Here is a 21,977-nt window from a genome sequence, read left to right as displayed (position 1 = left end):
ATAAGTGCAGAAGTCAAAGTGTGAAAAAATTTATTATTTCCATGTGTGAAAAAATTTATTATTTCCTTATTTCCATGATTGGACTTGACATTCAATGCTGAGGGCCATTTTTAGTATATATGTCTAAATAAATAGTGCAAAAATTTTAGAACACAAAATAACGCACGGAGAAAAAATTACGACACTTCTCGCAAAAAAGAAAAAAAAAAAAAAAAAAAGAGAAAAAAAACAATTTTGGTAACAAAACCAAAATATATGGTATTTAAATCATTCATTTGGTAATTTTTCTGTTCACAATGCAGCAGTTTATCAAAAATTCTGGTTTTTAAAATTATAGCTCTTATTACCACACATTTAATAAAAATGCAACAGTCAAAAATAAAATTAACCCAATTAGTGATTATTATGCCATACTCTAAGGCAGCGGTTCCCAATTATTATTTAGGCTTCCCTTTACGGAACCCTAAATAATGACGGAACCCCGATATTACAATTAAAGTTTATTAAGGTAATTGTGAACGTTATAACCTAAAAAAAGACTATTTTAAAAATATTTAATTAGAGGTATGAAGAATTTTCATTGTTTTATCATTAACAATCTTAAATAAGGTTTTATATCCGATAGTTAAATTTGCAATCCTTGTGCTGTATCTAGTCTATTTTTGAATTTATTTTTGGTGTATATACAAAAGCTAAAAATGAATGAGATAAGCCAAATTATAGTTTATTTCTAAATGAACTGAAGAGACTAGTTATAAACGCTATACAAATGATAATTTAGAAAGCATTTTTCTTTATAAAAGAATTTAGTTATTTTAAATTGATTTGAAAAGTGCGGTAAGAAATATTAATGTAATATTTTATGAATGCTTATTCTTTTCCTAATTTGATCAGCATTCATCATATTGTTTTCAGAAATATATTTTCATTTAGAAAATGCCATTTCCATTTAATTGGTATTTTACTTCAAATAATTTAATAAAGGGAACAGAAAGATTATATACGATATGATTTATATGTTGGATTAAAATATAATCAGATATTATAAAAGAACTAACTAGAAGTTATAAAAGTATTCATCCCCAGTTATGAAAAGTACTAATTCGCTCTAAAACCATGAAGTTCCATGGAAGACAGTTTGGAACTACTTTCTTAAGGTATCATGACAAAATTGAAAAATTTAACACATTTACTACCGCAGCATGGCAAAAAACTATATTTTTATTATGTTAATTTCATGAGAAGTCATAACCAGATCAATATTGAAAAACACTATCCTGTATTTTGGTGTTCCCATAAATACCGTAAATTTTACTATATTCTAATAATTTTGACCATACTTTCTTTTCTCAGTGTGGTCAGTACCATGATTCACATTTCATAAAAGGTACTGTATTGTCGCATGCAAACATATATTTTTTCTCAAAATTTAGGACACCCGTCCTTTTATTTTGACACCTCAAACTTTTAAAAAAAAAATTATTTTTTCGCAAAATTGAAGGGGGGAAAAACACGAGTCTAAGAGTTTTACATCAAGGACATTTTCGACAAAATCAAGAAAGTCAAGTATCCAAATTACTTAATTCATTAAATTTTAAAAAAAATATACAAAAAAAATTCGCAAGGCAGGTGTGCATATTAGGGGCTGAAGATTATGAAATCTAACACGAAACTGTGAGATTGTGGCTTCTATTCCAGCTGATGACAGCTTTTTATTTTTATTTCCTTATACTGAAAAATGTTTTTTTTTAAAGTATGCATGTAAAACTAATAATTTAACAATTATTTAAAAAACTAGAAGGCTCCGCCCCTTGTTCACTTTGCTCACTAACCCTCGTGGTTGCTTTTCATTAATCATTGCAGATATGAGGAAAAACGGCTATTTCCATTTTTTCACACAAAAATTACGATTGCCATTTACATTTTAAAGATGACTAAGTTTAAGCAAATCAATAAAATTACAAAATTAAAATCTGGGTCACAAAGTCCACTAAGTTCCCATAACAAATCAATACCTCTGGGTACTGATCCAGAAGTTCCCTTGTCTTCTGCATTGAGTTCAAAATAACAAGGCTACGTGGTTAAACATGGGTAGTTGTAAACTCAAAATTGAGTCAGTTTTTCAATGGTGGTCATAAAAAGAATAAAACTAATTATCAAATTGTATTTTCTTGTATTTCATTTTAACTCCTTGCATATTTTCTATGTTTCTAAGTCTATGGATCTTGAGCAGCAAAGCAAAATGTAATGTAAAGAAATTTTTTTAGTAATTTAATGTTAATACTCAACAATAAAAAATGACAGTTTTCCTCAGGTGTATTATATATACTTTGGGTGCATGTCTTTGGAATTCTTTACTTTGAACTTATAAGGGCTCCATCTTTTTCAGTAGCTTGGGGCCTCGCCAAACTTAAATCTGGCCCTGATAAAGACTATTAATTATTATGAAAATATTTAGTGTGAAGAAGGAATTACTTAATATTATAAATTTATTCTTGGTGCATACAGATGCTGAAAATGAAAAAATAATAGTGATAATCTGAAATATGGTTTTCAAAAAAGTTCAGCAATAAACTTTTAGAATAGTTATAAGAGAAACAAAATTCTTTATTCTTGATTTTGGTCATTTTATTTTGAATTGAAAAGCTTGACGAAAAGTATTTATTGAACTTTCTATAAATACATTATTTATTCCATATATTGTAATTGAAGAAAAAAAATTAAGAAAAAATTAGTTACTTTTTTCATTGGAATTTTAAAATAAATAAATTTATACAATCAAAATATTAAATAAATTATGGATTATTGATTAGATGAAGAAAAATTCTTTACTTTCGGAATTCATTAAATCCTTCCTCAAAACACAAGACCCATTTTGGGGACTGCTGTTCTACTGTATTAATAAATGGATAATGTTGTGTATTTAGTCATTCGAGGATAGACTCGAACTATCATATCAAGCATGTGCCATCGGATCTGGACTTTCTCTCTAAGTTTCAGTTTAGATTCCTCACCTGCTAGTGTTGCGTTAAGATGCATCTCTGTATTCTAAATTTTAAACATCATAAATTATTAATAAATTGTGCTTGTTATATATAAGAGTGTTTATTCCTAAAATCCCACGCTATGGAACAACACAGATAAATAGGTAGAGAATTCATATTTTAAGTAGGAACCAACTTTAGGTAAAAGAAGAAAAAAAGATCCAGAATTATGAAAGTCTTGGATCATTAATTTCTGAAAGATGTTAGAGGACCCTGTAGCAGAATTTTTTCGAGCTGTCTGCGACAAAACTCAAGCACTAATATCTTCCTACAAGAATAATAACAAACAAGTATGTTACAAACTTAAAATAACAAAAGAGCTGCGTTTACCAAAAAAAAAACTATATAATCTTTTTTAATAAAATATGTAATAATTTTTTATTCGAAAATTATAAGTGATATTCTCGCATTTTGTGTGTGGAGGACACAACTTATTTCCTTCTTCAAATTTTGTAAATAATTATCAGAAATAAAAAATATATTTAAAAATCATGAAATTTGTAGTAGAAATTGCCGAAAAAAAGATCGGTGACAAAATCATACAAATCATGCTCCGCAAATGCTCGTTTCATTTTGAGATTACCTCATTGTAATAGATAATATCGCATAAAAAATATCGAAATTAAAAAATATAGAGAAATCAATAGCAATAACCGCTGAAAGTTCAATATAATTATTGCCTTAAAAAAGTAAATACTCAAATGCACAATTCGAATTTTTCATATTGTTTGATATATATTGGTATATTTAAAATCCACGTGAAATCAATAGCAATAAACTGACGAAAATACAATTGAAACACTACATCGATTTACGATACTATCGCCATACATTGAGAGCGTTAAAAAGTTATTATCCAAATGCATGATTCAAATATTATGTATAAATTTCTGTAGATAATAAAAGCAATTTTTTTATTTTACTTTTCAAAAGAAAAATCTTTCTGCAAGAACTCTGTAACGTTCTGCGACAATGTCGCCGTAGTTCTGCCACAGGGTTAGAGGAATTACTATATTAAGGAATTACTATGTATGCAGCATTACTATATGGACACGTAAAATAATGGATCCCAGGATTTTTTTTTTTCTGAATCAAATGATCTACTTAATAATACAACAAAAATGAAACAGCAAAATATTTACTTTTTATAGATTTGTCTCTGAATTCATCTTTTACTTTAATTGGTGCAAAGGTTCTAGCTGATCTGAAAGCTTAAAAAGAAAAGAAAAAAAATTATAGTTTTTCTCAATAAAAAATGTTATTATATTCCACAAAAATGTCACAAAACAATACAAATAAATCTTAAGTAAACGTAACGACTAATATTATTTTAAAATTATTATATTATTCCAATAATACCAAACTAGTATATTTAAAGCAATAAAATAGATTTTAGTTAATTGAGCACTTGCACTGCAAAAAGAAGACAACCAATACCCACACATGTGATGTCAGCAACCTTCATCAGCACTATTAAAGTTGTTCTTTAACATTAAGTAAATGAAATACAGAGCTATACAGCTGAAATATAATACTTTCACGTCTTTTACTTAACTTAGATTTATTATCTGTATTTTATTGATATATTTTCATTCTATGTACCTGCATAATTAGTTAGTTTATGTTTCACATGGCTCCGTGCCTGTCTTTGTGTAAATAACAGAATTGAAATCTTTGTAAAAGAATGTAAGCTGAGTTACTTAAGAAAATTGGTACTTGGAAGGCTTGGCTTACTCAAAATAGAATGGAAAGAACAGTTGCTAACCCAATCAGGATTGAGAAACCAACACTACATCACTTGCAGGTATACCATTTATACAAAATATTAGTATCAGCCATGCCAAAATCAAAAGATCAGATTGAGTAACTTATCACACAAAGTAGCTATCAGAATTTCTACTCAATTTGAGAAATAAAACTCCCTGACCTTTCAAGTTTTTTTTAAACGAAAATTTTGAAACAGTTCCAGTTTGCATTTTTTTCTACAAGCAGCAATATTCTATTCAAAAATATAATATTCTTCATATGAAACTTTTTTTTTTGTTATAGAAAATATGCTGAGTATCAAATTTTTAAAAAACAAAATATCACCATGTGAAACTATAACATATAGATTTTATTATACACAAGATAGATAGTCCACAACTATCGTTAAATTACAAGCACTCAAAACTCATAGTTACTTCTCAAATATGCATGTTATGATGATGTGTTAAACAATGTTATGGAATCAAAACATGTCTAGAGATAAATAGGGTGCCAAAAAACACTATTGGAGTAGTTGAATAAAATATTTCCCTGATACTAAATGTTGAAAACAATTAAGAGAAAAATGAGGAAAGAGTGTTTACTAATCCAGTGGCGGATATAGACAAAAACTGGGGTATATATTTTGAAATAATGACATATTTTATAGTTTTGAAGAATTGAGAAAAAATTCAAAGCAAAATACTTCAATCATAATATAAATTTTTAAATAAAAATGCCTCTTTGTGTGAGTAGAATTTACAGACAAGAAAAATATGAGGTCACAAATAAAGGTTACAAATTCCAAAAATAAATTTATCATATTTAACAAAAATGATAGCAATAATTATAAAAATATTAAACAAAGAACTGTTTGACTTTTATAGTATATACATTTCTAATTATTAAAATTTCCAATTATTAAATATGTATCTGATTTCATAACATAAAATATCCTCTGCACAAATTAATTAGCATATTTAAATCTAATCTCTGGAACCATTAAGATTGCATTTTAGTATGTGTAAGCATACTAAAGTTTGTATAAAGCTAGCTAGATCTAAATATTTGATAGCTAGAAGTTATTTAGATGTTTTATTTTGCACACACTACATCTGCTAAATACTATAGATTACGGGTCTTTGTGGGGCACTGCAAATAAATCTTGCATCTTCTAGATAATACAATTTAAGCAGGAGGGGGATAGTTTCAACATAGGTAAATTTCTTCAATGTTTGGTATGAAATATTATATTAGAATTAATTTACTTCATGCATTTTTTTAAACATATAAAATTGGATGATACAGAGATACAAGACTGAAAAAAAAACATTATAAAAAAGATGATAATCATTTCAAAGTGAATGTCTAGTACTGCTTAATTAAAGCAACAATATTATGTAACATAGTTGTAGTCTGGTATTCTAAAATACTGCATGCTCTTGTTTTTCAGGGTTCTCACTTTTTAACAAAGTAAAAATCAAGGCATTTTTTGAAAAATTAAGGACCTTAAAAATAGTATGATTGTTTACCATCCAATATACATATACCACCAGTGACAATGACAATTATTTACCTTCTTAAAAAAGAAAATCAATAAAAAAATAAAATTATTATAATGTAAGTACTGATATAATTGTATTGATTAACAGGCCTCGCCAAAGTAGGATCAGGCAATATTTGCAAATGCAATGGGTGGTTTTTTTTTCCGTATATATATATATTTTCAGATTGTAAAAGGCCACTGACATTTATGAAACTAATCCATATTCCATTTTCAATGATTTCATTGAAATTGAATTGTAAAAATAAATGCATAAATTAGGAATTGCAATTTTTTTCTATATATTTTTTTAAAAAAAAGAGTAAATAAAGAAATTTGAGAAAAACACTGAAAAAATGATTAAAAATTTTTATATCCTGCTACTAAACATGCATCATATATTCAGTTGTGGGCCAATCTTGCTAAATATTCAGCTACGCCAAAGAAAATTTCTTTCCTACTATTATTAAAATACTTCATTTATAAAGGTATATATTAAAAGAATTAATACTAAAAAGTTGAATTAGACATATGTATGAGAGTGTACTGAAGATAATGTTACTGAAAAATTAAGGACTTTTAAAAACCTTGTACCAAAATTACTTTTAAGTGCCCTTATTTTCCAAAATAAAAATTAAGATGCTTTTTAAGAACCCTGTTTTTGATTTTATATTCTTCGACTGAATTAGTCAATTAAATGTTTTATTATTTCTGACAATAAAAGTAATAAACAAACCATTCTTAATTGCCATCATTCATTCATTATTAACTCATCAATCTCACATTAAAATCAACCAGGAATTAAGTACAGCAAGTTATCATTAGGAATTATTGTCTTTAAGGCCATTATCACTTTATAAACCAATTATTCGTTTAAACAGAGTGAAATGAAGCACTCTACTTTAGATGAAAAAAGATTTTTAAAAAATCTTAAATGAATACTTGTTATAAATTTCTTCTCATCCTCAAAATCCAGGTATCTTTGCATTTCTACCAATTGTCCACAGAGCATTAAGACAGCAGCACTATCGACAGGGGAGAGCTCAGCAGGAACGGTTCCACGAACGCAGTCCAAAAAATATTTGTAAACTGCTTTCACATTCACCACTTGTGGATCAGTCACTTCTTCAGCTTCATTATAAAATGTTTCAAACAACTGCAAGAAAATAAAGAGGGAGTGAGGAGTGAATTTCAAAACACAGATTAAAAATTACTGCTAAAAACTATAAAATAATGGAGTCAAACCTAATTTTAGCAAAATCCAAAATAGAGAAAATTTCAATGTAATGAATATATTCCGAATCCCCATAGAAACAATGGATTAAAAATACTGATACTAAAAAATTCGTTATTCGATTTAACTAAAGTGAAAATGAGCAACGATTCTCATTTTCTCTCATAATCAAAACACTTTTTCATTCTTCTAAAGTACGAAATGATCTCAGATTTCAAATAAAAGTCACCATCTTCAAAATAAAAAGTTGCAGATATGAAAGGGACACATCAAAAAAGAAGAATAACTCGGAAGGGACCATCCTAAAAATACTAAACCATTCACGTTTGAAGAAGTAAAAATGCATGTGGCTTTCCAAAAGAGTGATTTGCAGTTCAGTTGTTTGAAAATGTGCATAATTTAGGAGAAGTTTGTAATTTGTACTCAGGGATGAGATTAGCCAAAATGCAAAAAAGCTGAATTTCCACGATAGTAAATTTTACGCAAGCGCAACCCTTTAATAATAAATTCCAGACAGTTTAAGGTAATAAATAATGTGTTGACATACAATTGTGCACTAATCTATTATTATAAAAACATTACATTGATACTTAACAATTAGTGAGAATAAAAAATTACCAATTGAAAAAATAAAGCTGGAAATTATATTTTTCCTCAGTTCACATAAGAGACAATTACTACTTGAAAAACTACCTGGTTTAGCAAATTAAAACTACTGAGAATATAAATTAATATTTCATTCCTTTTAATAAATCCTGTTATGTGATTTATAGCAAATATATCAGTAATATTACTTTTTAAATTATATTGGAAAAAAAAAAACTTTAACAATGGACCGAATCATTATGTTCATATAGTCTAATCTAACTACAGCCCTCTGAAACATATCAATAACAGTGAAGTAGAAATATATAGTAACTCCTTAACATACAAAAATTGTTATTTTAGTTTGAAAAATTACATGACAATCAGCAACTGTTTAGATAATTGTTTATTATTTGATACCATAAATAACAGCAATTATAAATAAAATTTTGATGATGAGTTAATTAACTCTTTTTCCCCCAAATTTTTTTTTTAATTAAAAACCTTTTTAAGTGATTGCTTTTGTTTGTTATATCTTTTATGTTTGCTATATTTAGTTGTTAGTCCATCTTCAAACATCTTGTGACAAATCCTCTTTTTTCTTCTTTGCAAGCACAGAATATAAGTTTTGAATATATTCCCTTCCAGTTTCTCTGATGTTGTAACACTTACATATACTAATAATCGTCGTTAGAAAAACAGTCACTTTTATAGTAACTAATTTAAAAAAAATTTACTTCTTACAAGAATTGCGATAGTTGATCTTAAAATTGCGTGAATATGAATAACAATTATGGACTTTGAAATCACATGAATATGAAACTAGATATACGATTTTGAAAATGAGAAAATACAAACTGGGATATAGAATTCTTAAAACGCGTAAATACAAATCACGATTCATAATTTTTAGATAGCGTAAATACGAATCATGATGCATAATTTTTAGATTGCATAAATAAGAATTTTGATGCATAACTTTTAGAATGCGTGAATGTGAATCTCAATGCCTTATTTTAAAATTGCGTATAAATACGAAAATCAATGTTTGATATTATAAACCGCATGAGAAAATCAACACATTGAATTTTAAACTTGCGTGAATACAAATCGCTACATAGGTTTTTAAAAAGACGTAAATACGAATCACAATATCGGATTTTTAAATCTCGTAAATAAGAATTGCGACACGCAAATATGAAAAGCTATGTTTGATATTAAAATCGTGTGAATAAGAATCGAGATACTAGCAGATTCCAGGCTTGGGACCGCTAAAAGGCTTGTCAGAAGCAGCGTCGTTTGAACTATAAAAATCGGATCTATCTGGAGGGCGGGTAAAAAATTCGGAAAATCTTATCTGCTGCGTGTAAAAGGGGAGAAAATAGGTAAAATAAGTAAAAATGAGAAAGGATTGGTAGCTATGTAGTTTGAATTTTCTGCTTCTCCTTGAAAATCGGTGAATTTTCTGAAAAAGCGGAATACTGATTGAAAAAAAAGAAATTTTTAGAAAATCTGAATTTTTGATAAAAAAGCTGAAATTTAAGAGAAAAAAGTGAAAAAAGCGGAAATCCGCTAAAAAGCGGAAAAATCTCATCCCTGTGTACTGATTTTAAATTATTTGTACAGAAAAAAATTACGGATTTTGTAATTTCTGATAGGTAAACAGTAACAAATCCGTTGTTCCTTTTAATTGAATTGTTTTTGTCAGCTTTTAAAATATGGATTTGATATTTTCGACAAGTAGAGTACAAATAGATCAAAACTGTAATTAAATGAAATATTCATTATTTTTTTATGCGAAAAATTCCAATGAAACTAAATAATTTTGATTAATGCTGAAATTCGTAATATCGTTACATTGAATTTTTGTTATTGCGAAGCGATTGCTTCTGTGCTGAGGAATTCGCTAAAACGGAATTCGACTGTATAACTTATATAAAGTACTACAACTATTTTTTGAATCATCATTCCATAATTTATAGACTCTATAGACTCAACCAAACAGAGCGTCACTAAATTGACATCTTCATTAAATAAATCATCCAATTCTACTTTAAGCTGCAAAATCTTTATCAGAAGAAATCATTTTCAGAGTTACAGTGCATAAATCTACCCATAGTTTTTCAAGTCTACCCTTAATTTAATAAAGTTACGCGATAGCAAATTCTGGTGTGTAGGGTGTATAAGTTCACTATTGTTGGTTGATTGCCATTCCCATAGATGCAGAACTTCAAATGATACTAGACCTATGACAAAATATAGATTCGAATTTTATTGTAAAATATTCTTAAAATATACGAAATTTCAAATTTTTTTGATGAGCTTTGGATGATTTTTTGCTGGACTCAGCAGGTGAGTTTAAAGTAGAATCCATTGCAGAGTGGGATACATAGAACAACATTCGTGAATTCGATACAAATGATATTCTGGAATCTTTAAATTTGTAACTTCAGGATATGTTTTAAAAGTTTTGATTCTGTTATATTTTTTTAAATACTCTTGAATAAATTACCTTAACTTTTCTCATTCTTAATTTTTTTAACGTAATTTAAAGTACTGTTTCTGAGAAAAAACTTTTTATGCAAAAGAAAATTAGATAGAAGAAAAGGCAAAATTAATTGTATATAACATATTTAAAAATAGTTTTTGCAAGGGATAATTTGTAAAGTTAAATTGATACAGGGTTATTTATATCTATTTCATTGTTTATAAGGCATCAAGTTTTCATGATAAACGAATGTCCGATTATATATCAGTGTATAAGTCAACACCTGTTTTTTGCAAAATCTTGGGGTTTAGAAAAATTTATTTATACACTGACATATATGATTTCCCAAATCCAGAATGTATAAAAGAAGTCACTCTCTCTACACTCATTGACATTCAACAACAGGGAGAAAAAAAAAAACTTAAATCCAATGCTTGAAATACGCCTAGATTTGTATTGGCGAAATAGGCACCACTTACAATCCTAAAAAATAAAGATTCACAAAAAAGTTTGAAGTGTTATATAAATATGTATTACAGAAATAAATAATAAATATCAGCTTTGATTAAAGGTAAAAGGAAAATTTAAACCTTTTAAAGTGAAAAAACTCAAATAATTTATTTAATAAACCTGTATCATTTTAATTTATTAAATTATTAATTATTTAACTCAATATTTAATATACTATGTCTTGAAAAATTAATAAGTATAAATGAGTATAAGTATAAAACTAATAAAATCTTCTAGATGAAGTTATTTTAAAACCACAACATTTGTGAGCAACTGGGTATAGTTTGTCAATGGTAAGAACTCCCCCACCGCAAAGTCTGAGCCTGTCTACGATGGAAACAAGAATAGAGCGTTACAGGGAGGGTAGCTTCGCTTCACTCTAGGCCTAACACAGTAGAAAAAGATTCCCTTTCTCTCGCTGACAAGAGCCGATTTACCCCACACCCCTTCTAGAAATAGTTATACCTCGTTACCGCCGTTGGTCCAGACTAACGGCTAGGGGAGTTCTTTCTTTAGACAAACTATAATATTTGCGGTTTTTCTTTTAAGTCTTTCCTTTTATTCTAAATAGACATATAGAATCCCTCCCTGGAATTCGAGTTGTCGAATATTTTGGAACATGTGACTTGCATGATTCTAGAGAACACCTCTGTGGGCTGTACATAACCAGCTTTCAAACATTTTTGGATGTTAGGCCTGGATCAATACTTAACAAAAATTAATAAATAAATAAATATAGAAAATCTGTAACTTGGAGAATGATAAAATTATTTGGTTACTAAGCTTTATCCAACTTATTTCTCGTTGTCTTGTGGTTTACACAATTCTAATAACTGATTTTGAATAAAGAAGAATGTTTTACAAAATCCTATTAGTTGTTTACATCTTATTTATCAACATTCGAAACCTTAAAGAAAATTTCATTGGATTTGTTCAATCATGGTATTATATAACTTGAAATTTTAAGATTATGTTTTAATAAACAAATTTAGTGTTACATAAACAAAGCACTATATTAAATATTATAAGTAAAAGAAAAAGTCAAAGAAAATTAGATGGAAAACTACAAAGAATACACAATATTCAAAATTAAGATGAAGAAACACAGAGTAAAACATTAAACCGAAAAAATGAAATACCTAATTAGCATACTTTCCCTTTACACTTAATCAATGATGATGGTTTGAGAAACTACCAAATTATTATTTCATATTGGTTCAAGCCATTTTTGAGTGGTTTTGAATCAACTGACCACCAGCCAAGTATTATTCAAAAGTATATTTTTAGAGAGTAATTTAACTTTCTATTAATTTTTAAGAAGTAAATTTTTAAATAGAAGGATAAATTTTTCAACAGAGTTCTTTAATTACTGCCATTTCACAACACATACATACTATAACAGATAACACAGTAAAATTATTGGCTGAATACTTAAGCAAAAAGACATCCAAAATTTTTTTTTCACTATTAATGAATATATTGGTGTTAATGTTTCTAAAAAACAAAATGTATTGACAAAGAATATGAAATTTAATTTTTTATATACTTTTTGTGAATGTTTCTCTGTTTCAAAAGTAGCCGAGTTAGAGGTCTTAGAACAATAATGTAGAGTTACTACAACCTGTTCTTTTATTCAAATGTTACTACTATTTTCATATTTATTTTTCTAAGACTGCATTGCTATATCAAAATCAAATAGTATAGTTTTTTTTTCACGAGTCTCAACCTGCCTCCTTTTGTCCTGGTTGACAGTTCATACAGAAAAAAAAATAAGCCCACAAAAATACACGGTGAAAATCTGGGTGATGTGGAATAATTGCATTGTGAATTTTCAAAACGAGGGTACCAATATTCAAATGACTACAATTAAGATTTAAGGACCTACAAGTTTTAAAGATAATAAACTGGAGAACCTTGGCTAAGGGAAGAATGTCTCGGCATAGGCTTGTTGAGAAGGCCAAGGCCCATCCTGGGCTGTCGTGCCAATGAGAAGAAGAAGAGCAATTAAGATTTAGAATAGTAATAAACTATCCCAGAACACCACCAACACATAAAAATGCATAAGTTTGTGGGAGAAATAAGAACCATCCTTAATTTATTTTATAATAAAAAGAATACTATTAACATTATTGTTGCAAAAATTTTACGATGTGACAAAGTGACATTATATATGAAATAAAGCAAAAAAATAAAAATATTAATTTAGAGTAGGTGTACAAGGGTGCTTCCGAACGCAATAAAAAAATTAATTTAGTTTTTGTTTAAACATTAGAAATTTTCTTTGATTGAAATATTTAATTCAAATTTATATTACTTTATAAAATGCATATATTTTTTGTTCTTTCAGTCTCTAAGCTTCTTATTGGTTAGAACTCATATCCTCTACAATACTTATATATATAGATAGATCTTTGATAAATTAATTATTGTGAAAATGGGAAAAGTTTCTTTCAAAAAAAAAATATCAGTTTTTTTTTAGTTTCAAATAATAAATTCAAATAATTAAAAGTATTTAATTTTCTGCAAATATGTTAGTAAGTTTACTGATAAAAATATTTAGTGCTTAGAACACTAACACTAATGTTTATTTTATAAAAATGATCACATTTGCCGCTAAAATGATTAAATATGCATGCGGCCCTTCGTTAATCTACCTGACGTGCAAGTAGCCCTCATCAAAAAGGTTGTGCACCCCTAATTTAAAGTGATAAAAAAGTTACACATATCTGCCAACACAGATGGGGAAAATCCAGTAGAATATACGAAATAATATAAATTTCATGATTATTGATGCATAATGTATTAAATATTTTACACATAGGGAATTTTAGGGACTTTTACAGTAATCAAAATAGAAAAACTCCAATGTTTTCCAGTTATTAATCTCATTAAATATACTTGAAATGTTATGTATTATGTTACTCGTAATTTTAAATATTTTTGCCCCCAAATGTCTTCTGTTCTTTCTATTTGTTTTTTCATCTAATGATTTGTAGAGTGTTATTATTATCATTTAGTTTGTTAGTTTTTAGGTTCGTTTTTGTTAATTTTAAATAAGTTTTTAATTTGTTTCTTAATCTTGTTTTTTAAAATTCTAGTTCATTTGACAGATTTTGTTTAATTTACTAAATAAATTAATAAGAGTTTACCAGGGGTGATTGTGAGTCCAACTCAAAAATCCTGAAAATTTATTGAGTAAAATCATTAATGACACATTTCAAAAATTTAATGTCTTTATAAATTTAAATCATTAATATTTTCACTACATGAAATTCCAAATAAATTACATACAGCATAATTTAAATTGATAAATATGTTTAAGTTTACTTTTATCTCTTAACACATTTATTATTCTACCTGAAAGAATATTTACAAATGAAAAGAGATGCAAAGTATAAATTCTAGTTCTAGGTAAAATATACAAGAATTTTTATACATAAATTTGATCAATGATTTATTGAAACTTCTAGACCTTGGATATCCAGAAATTTTCCGATCGCGGTTAACAAAACAATTCAGAAATCTGGACTTTTTCCAGAGCACAATCATTTCTGGTTTTCTGAATGGTTAATTTTTCTTATTGCATTTGGGTATTATCATTTTTAATTTAATTGTGAGATTCCATAATTTACAATGGATGATTGTGAAGAAACATGTACTATGTGTATGTCCATTGTATAAATTGGGTATGATGATTTGTTCATAGCTATCAATTATTTTGCCCTTCCCTTCCAATTAATATATGAGAAAGAGATAATATCAAAACTTTTACACTTACATTTATCTATATTATTAATAATTTTATCAACAGCATCATTTTATACTTTAAAAAAATGACAACACTATTTCAGAATATTATCATCAAACCAATCTATAAGAAAATATCTCTTAGCTTATAAGGGAGGTGTCATTCCTGTACTTAATAGATACAGATATAATTAAAAATTAATTCACGGAAAAATCAGATCATTATCGTAGATTACAAAATATTAAAAAAAGTCATTCATTCTTGAATCCAATAGAAATAGACATTATTAAAAATTATTTCAAAAAAAAAATCTAAAGGTTACTATAACTTATAAAAGAGAAAATGAAGCCAATGAAAAATAAAACCTAATTAAGCTAGAACTTTAAAAGGGAAAATTTCACATAGTTCTCCTTATGCTTGGAGCATTCTCCTCTTTAAATCCTAAACAATAGAACTCGTTTTGCATCTAGTTGTTTGTCACCAAAATTCCCACTAATGCCCTCTTGTGCTTTCCAATTGGCTAACACCATTACCAAAAAAAAAATGTAGGCAAGTACTGCCTACTTAAAAAAAAAACAATAAAAAAAAGAGGCCATCTTAAATTGAGATTCGGGGCAGAAAGAGCTACTAAAACTTGCGAAAAATAAACCATGCAATTTGGTACTGATATAGCAGTGCAGTCAAGGAAAAATAAATATAAAAATAATAATAAAATGAGAATAAAATAATAGGTTGTAGCAACACTACAATAGCAATAAATTTTAAAAATTAAGAATACATAAAAGAAATCATTTTTACTTTCTCTAAACTAATTGACTGATTTTCTAAAGGATCTTATTTATCAAAAAAACGAAACAATTTCAACAAAAATTTCATGAAGAGTATTTTAAATTCAGGTAAAAATTTTAAGAAATAAATCTAAGAAAATAAAAGAGATAAATAAAATATTTGTCTAGATGCTTATTAGCAAACTCTAGTCCAGCATAATTTGCATAAAAGAGAAACACGGCTTACATCTTCAAGTATAATTTTGCTGTAGTCATTCTTTTTTACGCATGGCATAAGTTGATCAAACACAACTCTTCTCCATGCTCGTGAAGCAGGCCAATTTTTCAAATCTTCTATGTCTGGATTATACCATTGTGATATACCAGCCTTTCTACCGGGTCGTGCCTCCTTCTGGCTTGCTTTTTGACGCACCTTAGAAACTTCAGTAGCCAAAAAAGATCTGGGTGAGAGAAAAAACAATTTTAAAGAAGAAAAAAAAAGTTACTTTTTATTGATGCAGTATGACAATCTTTGTTGACCTAAACAAATTCAAAAGTATACCTGCAAACATTGGAGAAATAAAATAACGGAGATTTTACTGGCGCTTTTTTAGGCTACAAGTCAAGTCTTGATACGTCATGCATAATCAGTTAAGTCAAAAAGAGAAATTCAAAATCGGAAATAATATAAGCACTTACATATAGCAAAATAAAAATTATGTACATAAATCTTAATCTAAAGAAGTTTCTTTTTAAACCACTTATAATTAACTAAACTATAAACACTTAACTTGCTGTAGTATTAGCAAAAGCACCATCTGTTAAGGAATAAGAGAAGTATTTTTGCCATCTGCGGATATGTTATCTGCAAATTTTTTTTTTATTTTTAATTTCTTTAAGAAATACAGAGAAATTTGAGAATATTCAGGTAAACAGGAGATAGCTGTTAAATACAGGAGTTTTCATTAAAAAAACATGAGACTTGGCAAGTATGAATACCGAAAATACCAACAAAATTCGTGACCAAATTATTACTATACACAGCAATATTTTCTCTGAAAGTTTTGACTAAAAACTGTCAAAATATATGTTTTATAAAAAACAGAAATTCACAGCGACTATTTAATAATAAGATTTTAGGATACATATTTTGTCCAAAGACTGAAAAAATTCAAAAGTTATATACAGTACAGGACCCGTTATCCGGAAATCAGAAAACCGGAAAACCAAAAAACCAGAACGAAATTCGATAAATTTTCTCTCCATTTTTTTAAAAAAAAGATTTTTTTTCCTCATAAGATTTTACAATTTTTCTTTCTTTTTTGAAAGATTTTTACCTTGCCATCATTTTGGAAATAATCATTAGTGTATTACTTCCTCGTTTTTTCTTCTTTTTAAGATTATTTTCAAATACTTTTTTTTAAGTTGGGTTTAACAATAAAAAAAACGGCTTTTTGTAGCGATTCAGAAAACCGGAAAAATCAGTTATCCGGAATTGCGATGGTCCCGACCGTTCCGGATAATCGGTTCCCTACTGAACTTTATAAATAAAGCCCACATCAGTTACACATCCATCATGTATCTTTAATGTGTTATTGAAAATTAAATTTTTAAAATAAATTATAACCAATCTATTTAATAGTACTGCTGCAATATAAACATTATCAGGGGTCTGTCCAGACTTTTTGTGAAAGGTCCGTTTTTGTAAAGTTGTGAAAAAATTACTCGTAATTTGCGAATGTAAATTAAACTTTAAGTCACATTCTTTCAACCAGAGTAATGCTTTTGGAAACTTGTGCAAATAGGTTCCTGTTATTGCAAAAAACCTTCTCAAAGAGTTTTTAAATTGTAAGGACATACAAGATTATGCTTAACACTGTAAAATTATAATTAAAAAAATTAAATTTTAAAAAAATAACAGCAATTGCTGGTACTAAATTAGAGATAAAACATAGAAATATTTAGTATTTAGCCTAAACTGCTGAAAGCAGAATATTCATTTCGGACGAATAAAGGAAGAAGTGTCTGCCGAAGACAAAACGTAGTTCGGTTACATCTGTCTTTCTCTCCCCCCCCCTTTCCTGGGAAGGGTTTATTCGATTAACAAAACAATAATGAAGATAAACAAATTTGTGAAGGGTCCGATTAAAAGATAAATTATATTGTGAAGGGTCCGTTTTTAAGTAAAAATATTTTGTGAAGGGCCCATTTTTATGAAAAGATATTTTGCAAAGAGTCCGTTAACGGACCCAAATTTCTTTTAAACAAACCCTTGATTATATTTAAAAAATTTGAACAAGAAAATATAAGATTATTTTGAACAAATTGAAATTTTAATAAATCTAAAAAACAATACCATGTTGTAGGAAAACCTATACAACGAATAATTGTAACAGATTTATTGACTTTAACCTCAACGACTATTTATTGTTATCATGAATTTTAAAATAGGATGATATTTTCTAGGTCTTGGTTAACCTCTTTTAAATAAAATGATAAAATTTATATACATTCTTTGATATGCTTTAAGTATAGTTGGTTCACCAGGAGTTGGCACTTGGCTTTGCCTTCATCTCGTGGTATCAGACGATACTATTTCACTATTTTTGGGAGAAGGATGTGAACAATCCTGAACAAGGTTGCTATTCGCCGATCGTATGACAAAAATATTTATTTCGCTATCTTTATGTGCATTTTTTTAACTATTTCATAAATTTGATGATATTTCTCTCTTTTGAGTGAATAGCTTGTCCTTTTTCAGACATTTTGCTGCAGGCATATTTAATTCGCTAGAGTAATGAAAGGTATAATAGAACTCTTTGCCAAGGTGGAGCCAAGTGGCAACTCCTGGTGAAAAAACTATACCAAGGTTTGACGTATATTTCTATCACCATGGTATGGCACCAGAAACATATAAAAAAAAATTGATTAACTTCATTAAAAAAATGTGCCTTACTTTTTGACATAACCTTATAACAGTACAATACAAATAAAATCCAAAAGCATTTCTCCTTACTTTACAGTATTTTCATCTTTTGTTTGAAGAGCTTCAGCAATTTTTTCAGTTTCCGAAAATCCATAATACTGAAGAGCTGCAGCTAAATCTAACAATTCCCTAATAAGGAAGAAAAAAAATTTACATTTTTCAAAATTCAATTTTTTTTTATAAGTTTATTATAACAAAGCAGAATGGATAAGGCAGTACGAAAATATTCCAACAAAGGAGTTATTCTCCGTGACTTTTGACCAAAATGTACTTTGTTTTCTGTTTTATTAGAAGAATTAATATGGAGAAAAAAAAGATTCATAGATAGACTAGTTGAATGTAACATTCCTTATCACCCTATTTTAATATCATTCTCAACTATTATTAAAGTTGGATTTTGATTATTATTCCAAATTAAAAGTTATGTTCCTTCATTATAATGTAATCTTGTCACCTTACATTATTAGGCAATATTTTATGATAAAACATATTTACAGTATAACATTTATTAGAGTATAACATTATATTTAATACAGTTAAACATATATTACAGTATAACATTATGTTTAATTTCATAATAAGCTTTAAATAAAACTGTTTCCAATTAATATATATAATTATTTGTTGCTGCTGACGTAGGCCACTAAGGCAATAAAGGTGTGATTGTTCTTGTTTTAAAGTGGCGTTCTTGTTTTCCAGTCCATTTTTGACACACCCGTATATAGGGCGGACCCATTAATACATCCACAGATCATAATTTTGACCTGAATAAAAGAATGATCAATCTCCAATACCATACCCCTAGAAGTATAATTTGTTATGGGAGGACTTTGTGTGAGTGCATCATAAACCATTTACTACACGAGGAGTCCAGCGCTCTACCCAATATATGTAATTAAGTTAATGAAACTGAAAAAACATTTTTGGAAATTAAAAAATATGTTATCTTAATCTACAATAGGGTTGCATAAACCTTTTTGAGCCAATGAAGGGCAACATCCATATTTAAATAGCTTAAAAGCAAATATTATCATTTTTATGACTTATTTAATAAATTAGGATTTTTATCACAGGATGTGAGAGAATTTCTCAAAAGCAGAGTGAGATTTCTTTAAGTTGAGATTCTAAAAATTATAATAGAAAGCGAATGGGCTTAAAAAAAATTATTTCCTTAATTATTACACAATTACAAATGTTTTTAATATGTTCTTAATATTCACATTTGCATAATTTAAAAACAGGAAATGAAAAGTCTCTATACAAAGAAAAAAATTTTAAAAAAGGATAGGCTAAAAATGATTTAAATTTATGTAATTTAGAACATTTATACAAAATTTTGTATTTAAAAAGAAAACATAAATCTCCATTAAAATTAAAAACAACAATAATAATAAAATACAATTTGCTTAAATTACTTGTCCTTCCATAAAGCAGTAGTCTTCGGAATTTTCTTGGCATTTAAAGTGCTGGCTTTCCGTTTAGTTGCCATTCTCTAAAAATAAAATAATGCATAAGAAATACAACCTGCGGTCTGTTCAGCAAAAACACATGAACAAGTAAACACAAAGGTTTGCTATTTATTATTAACATTAGCCACTAGGTACATGGGCATTCTACATCAACTGACTTTAATAAAGGAATAGTTTGCTTTTTATTTTTAAAATTTTAATTAAGCATCACTCAAATGCTGCCAGACACAAAAAGTTCAAACACAATTTAAAAGATGAATAGATTTTAAAGAACTATAACTCTTTGTTTTAAATAATCTTCGGATTTCTAAAATAGTAGGAATTTAAAAATATCTAAATTAAGTTTGAGACATTTGAGAATCTTCAAGTTCTATAAGGGTTAAGAAAATCATGTCCATTTAATATTAAAAAAATTAGGTTGTGAAGCTTAATTTTGCTGTTTTTCTATTGTAAGGTTTTCCGGTTGAAAGTTTTTTTTTCTTACCAAGGTCTACAAAAGTTTAAAAAAAATAAATAAAAATAAAGTCAAACACAGATTTCCAAATTCCTTTTTCCCACTAATATCTTTCTATTTAATTATGTTAAATTTTTTTCATTCTTTAAATCAAATTTGCTTTTGTTTTACCCTATATTAAACATTTTTTCATTCAAATTGAATATAGCAATCAGTTTACACACAAAAATAGAACACATCATTAGTAATAGAAGAATCAAACATGTGATTACTGGAAAAAGAAATTATCTGAATATAATGAATTTTTTTTCCTTTTGTACAATTTTTTTTTTCTTTTCGCAGATAGAAGATAAATATGCACCTTGTTTATTTACTATCATATGCTGATAAAAATTCGTATAGGTGTGCCTAAAAAGGGGTTAATTAAATGTATTTTTTAAAATTCACATGCCCTATTAAAAATATTTGCATTTTAAAATAATATGTAAAAATCAGTAGAAAGTCGAAAGATTGAAAGAATGATAATGTTTAAAAGTGAATAATCAGGTGCGCAATTTGGATTTCCCGTATCATAATAATATCGAGATTTTAAAAAATTATGTGCCAGTAAACAGCAATAATTGAGTGGAAAAAATGTGATAATAATATTAAATAAATAAAAACTTTTTGTTTGAAGATGCGAGATAGGTGATATTTCCGTATCGTGATCTGTTGCGCTAACTACAATCACCAAGGTGCCAAATAGATTTTAAACTTGCAATTTTTGTTTTTAAAAAAACGTGTAAATGCATGCCTGCGGGTGGCTACGAGTTATACATTTCGAGTTGGCCCCTTTCTGTGATGTATTTTTCAGTTTCTCGCGGGCCGCTGCCCGAAAATTGCAAAGACTTGGTGATTATTCTGCCACAGACCAGGATACGGAAATCTCCCCAATTTTCGTAAATATGACGAATAGCTAAGCAAATTTTGTCAATTAAAACCCTTGGGAGATCACAGTGACCTGCACCATTCATGGGGGGGAAATAAGTTATTACTATTTTATTTATTTTTTTTAAAATTCAGATTTCTTTTCTAAACTTGTGTCAATATTGTCCAGAGCGTGGAAACGTCTTCTGATGGAACTAACTCTACATATTTAATCAAGTCTAAGTGAACATAGGCGAAAAAAAAGTTTTACTTTAAACTGATGTAAGATATTGCTAGCACACAAAAACTAAAAAAAAAAATTTATTTAAATAAAAAAACTGAGTACAGTACGATTACCAAAACCAGAATTGAATTATTGAGCAGTTTTTAATTACTTATTTCTGTTGCTTAGGTTTAGCGCTCATTCATTCGCAAACTAAAGTTTGTTTATCTTCCAATCTCATATGAGCTATAAGCTAATCTTACGGTAACACATT

At 27.8% G+C, this 21,977-nt stretch overlaps 1 protein-coding gene across 12 annotated transcripts in view; it reads right to left on the bottom strand.

The window, feature by feature from the left end:
- Nucleotides 1-21,977, bottom strand: part of LOC107455737 (uncharacterized) — a 33,604-nt gene that overhangs the window by 7,498 nt on the left and 4,129 nt on the right. The window contains exons 1-6 of one of the 12 annotated variants that reach the window (XM_043044856.3): nucleotides 21,838-21,892; nucleotides 20,067-20,143; nucleotides 18,682-18,780; nucleotides 15,913-16,126; nucleotides 7,276-7,489; nucleotides 4,187-4,255 (exon numbers count right to left, since the gene is read on the bottom strand). In XM_043044856.3, the coding sequence (XP_042900790.2) occupies nucleotides 4,187-4,255; nucleotides 7,276-7,489; nucleotides 15,913-16,126; nucleotides 18,682-18,780; nucleotides 20,067-20,140 (670 nt within the window). In that variant the 5' untranslated portion in view covers nucleotides 20,141-20,143; nucleotides 21,838-21,892. Of the gene's footprint in view, nucleotides 1-4,186; nucleotides 4,256-7,275; nucleotides 7,490-15,912; nucleotides 16,127-18,681; nucleotides 18,781-20,050; nucleotides 20,144-21,367; nucleotides 21,893-21,977 lie in introns of those variants that run through there. The other 11 variants (XM_043044857.3, XM_071178004.2, XM_043044855.3 and 8 more) reach the window with 11 other exon arrangements.

Source organism: Parasteatoda tepidariorum, chromosome 2 (genome assembly GCF_982258835.1).
Source record: "Parasteatoda tepidariorum strain Cologne lab strain chromosome 2, Ptep-v5.0, whole genome shotgun sequence".
Taxonomy (NCBI): domain Eukaryota; kingdom Metazoa; phylum Arthropoda; class Arachnida; order Araneae; family Theridiidae; genus Parasteatoda; species Parasteatoda tepidariorum.
This window is presented reverse-complemented; position numbering and strand designations above follow the sequence as displayed.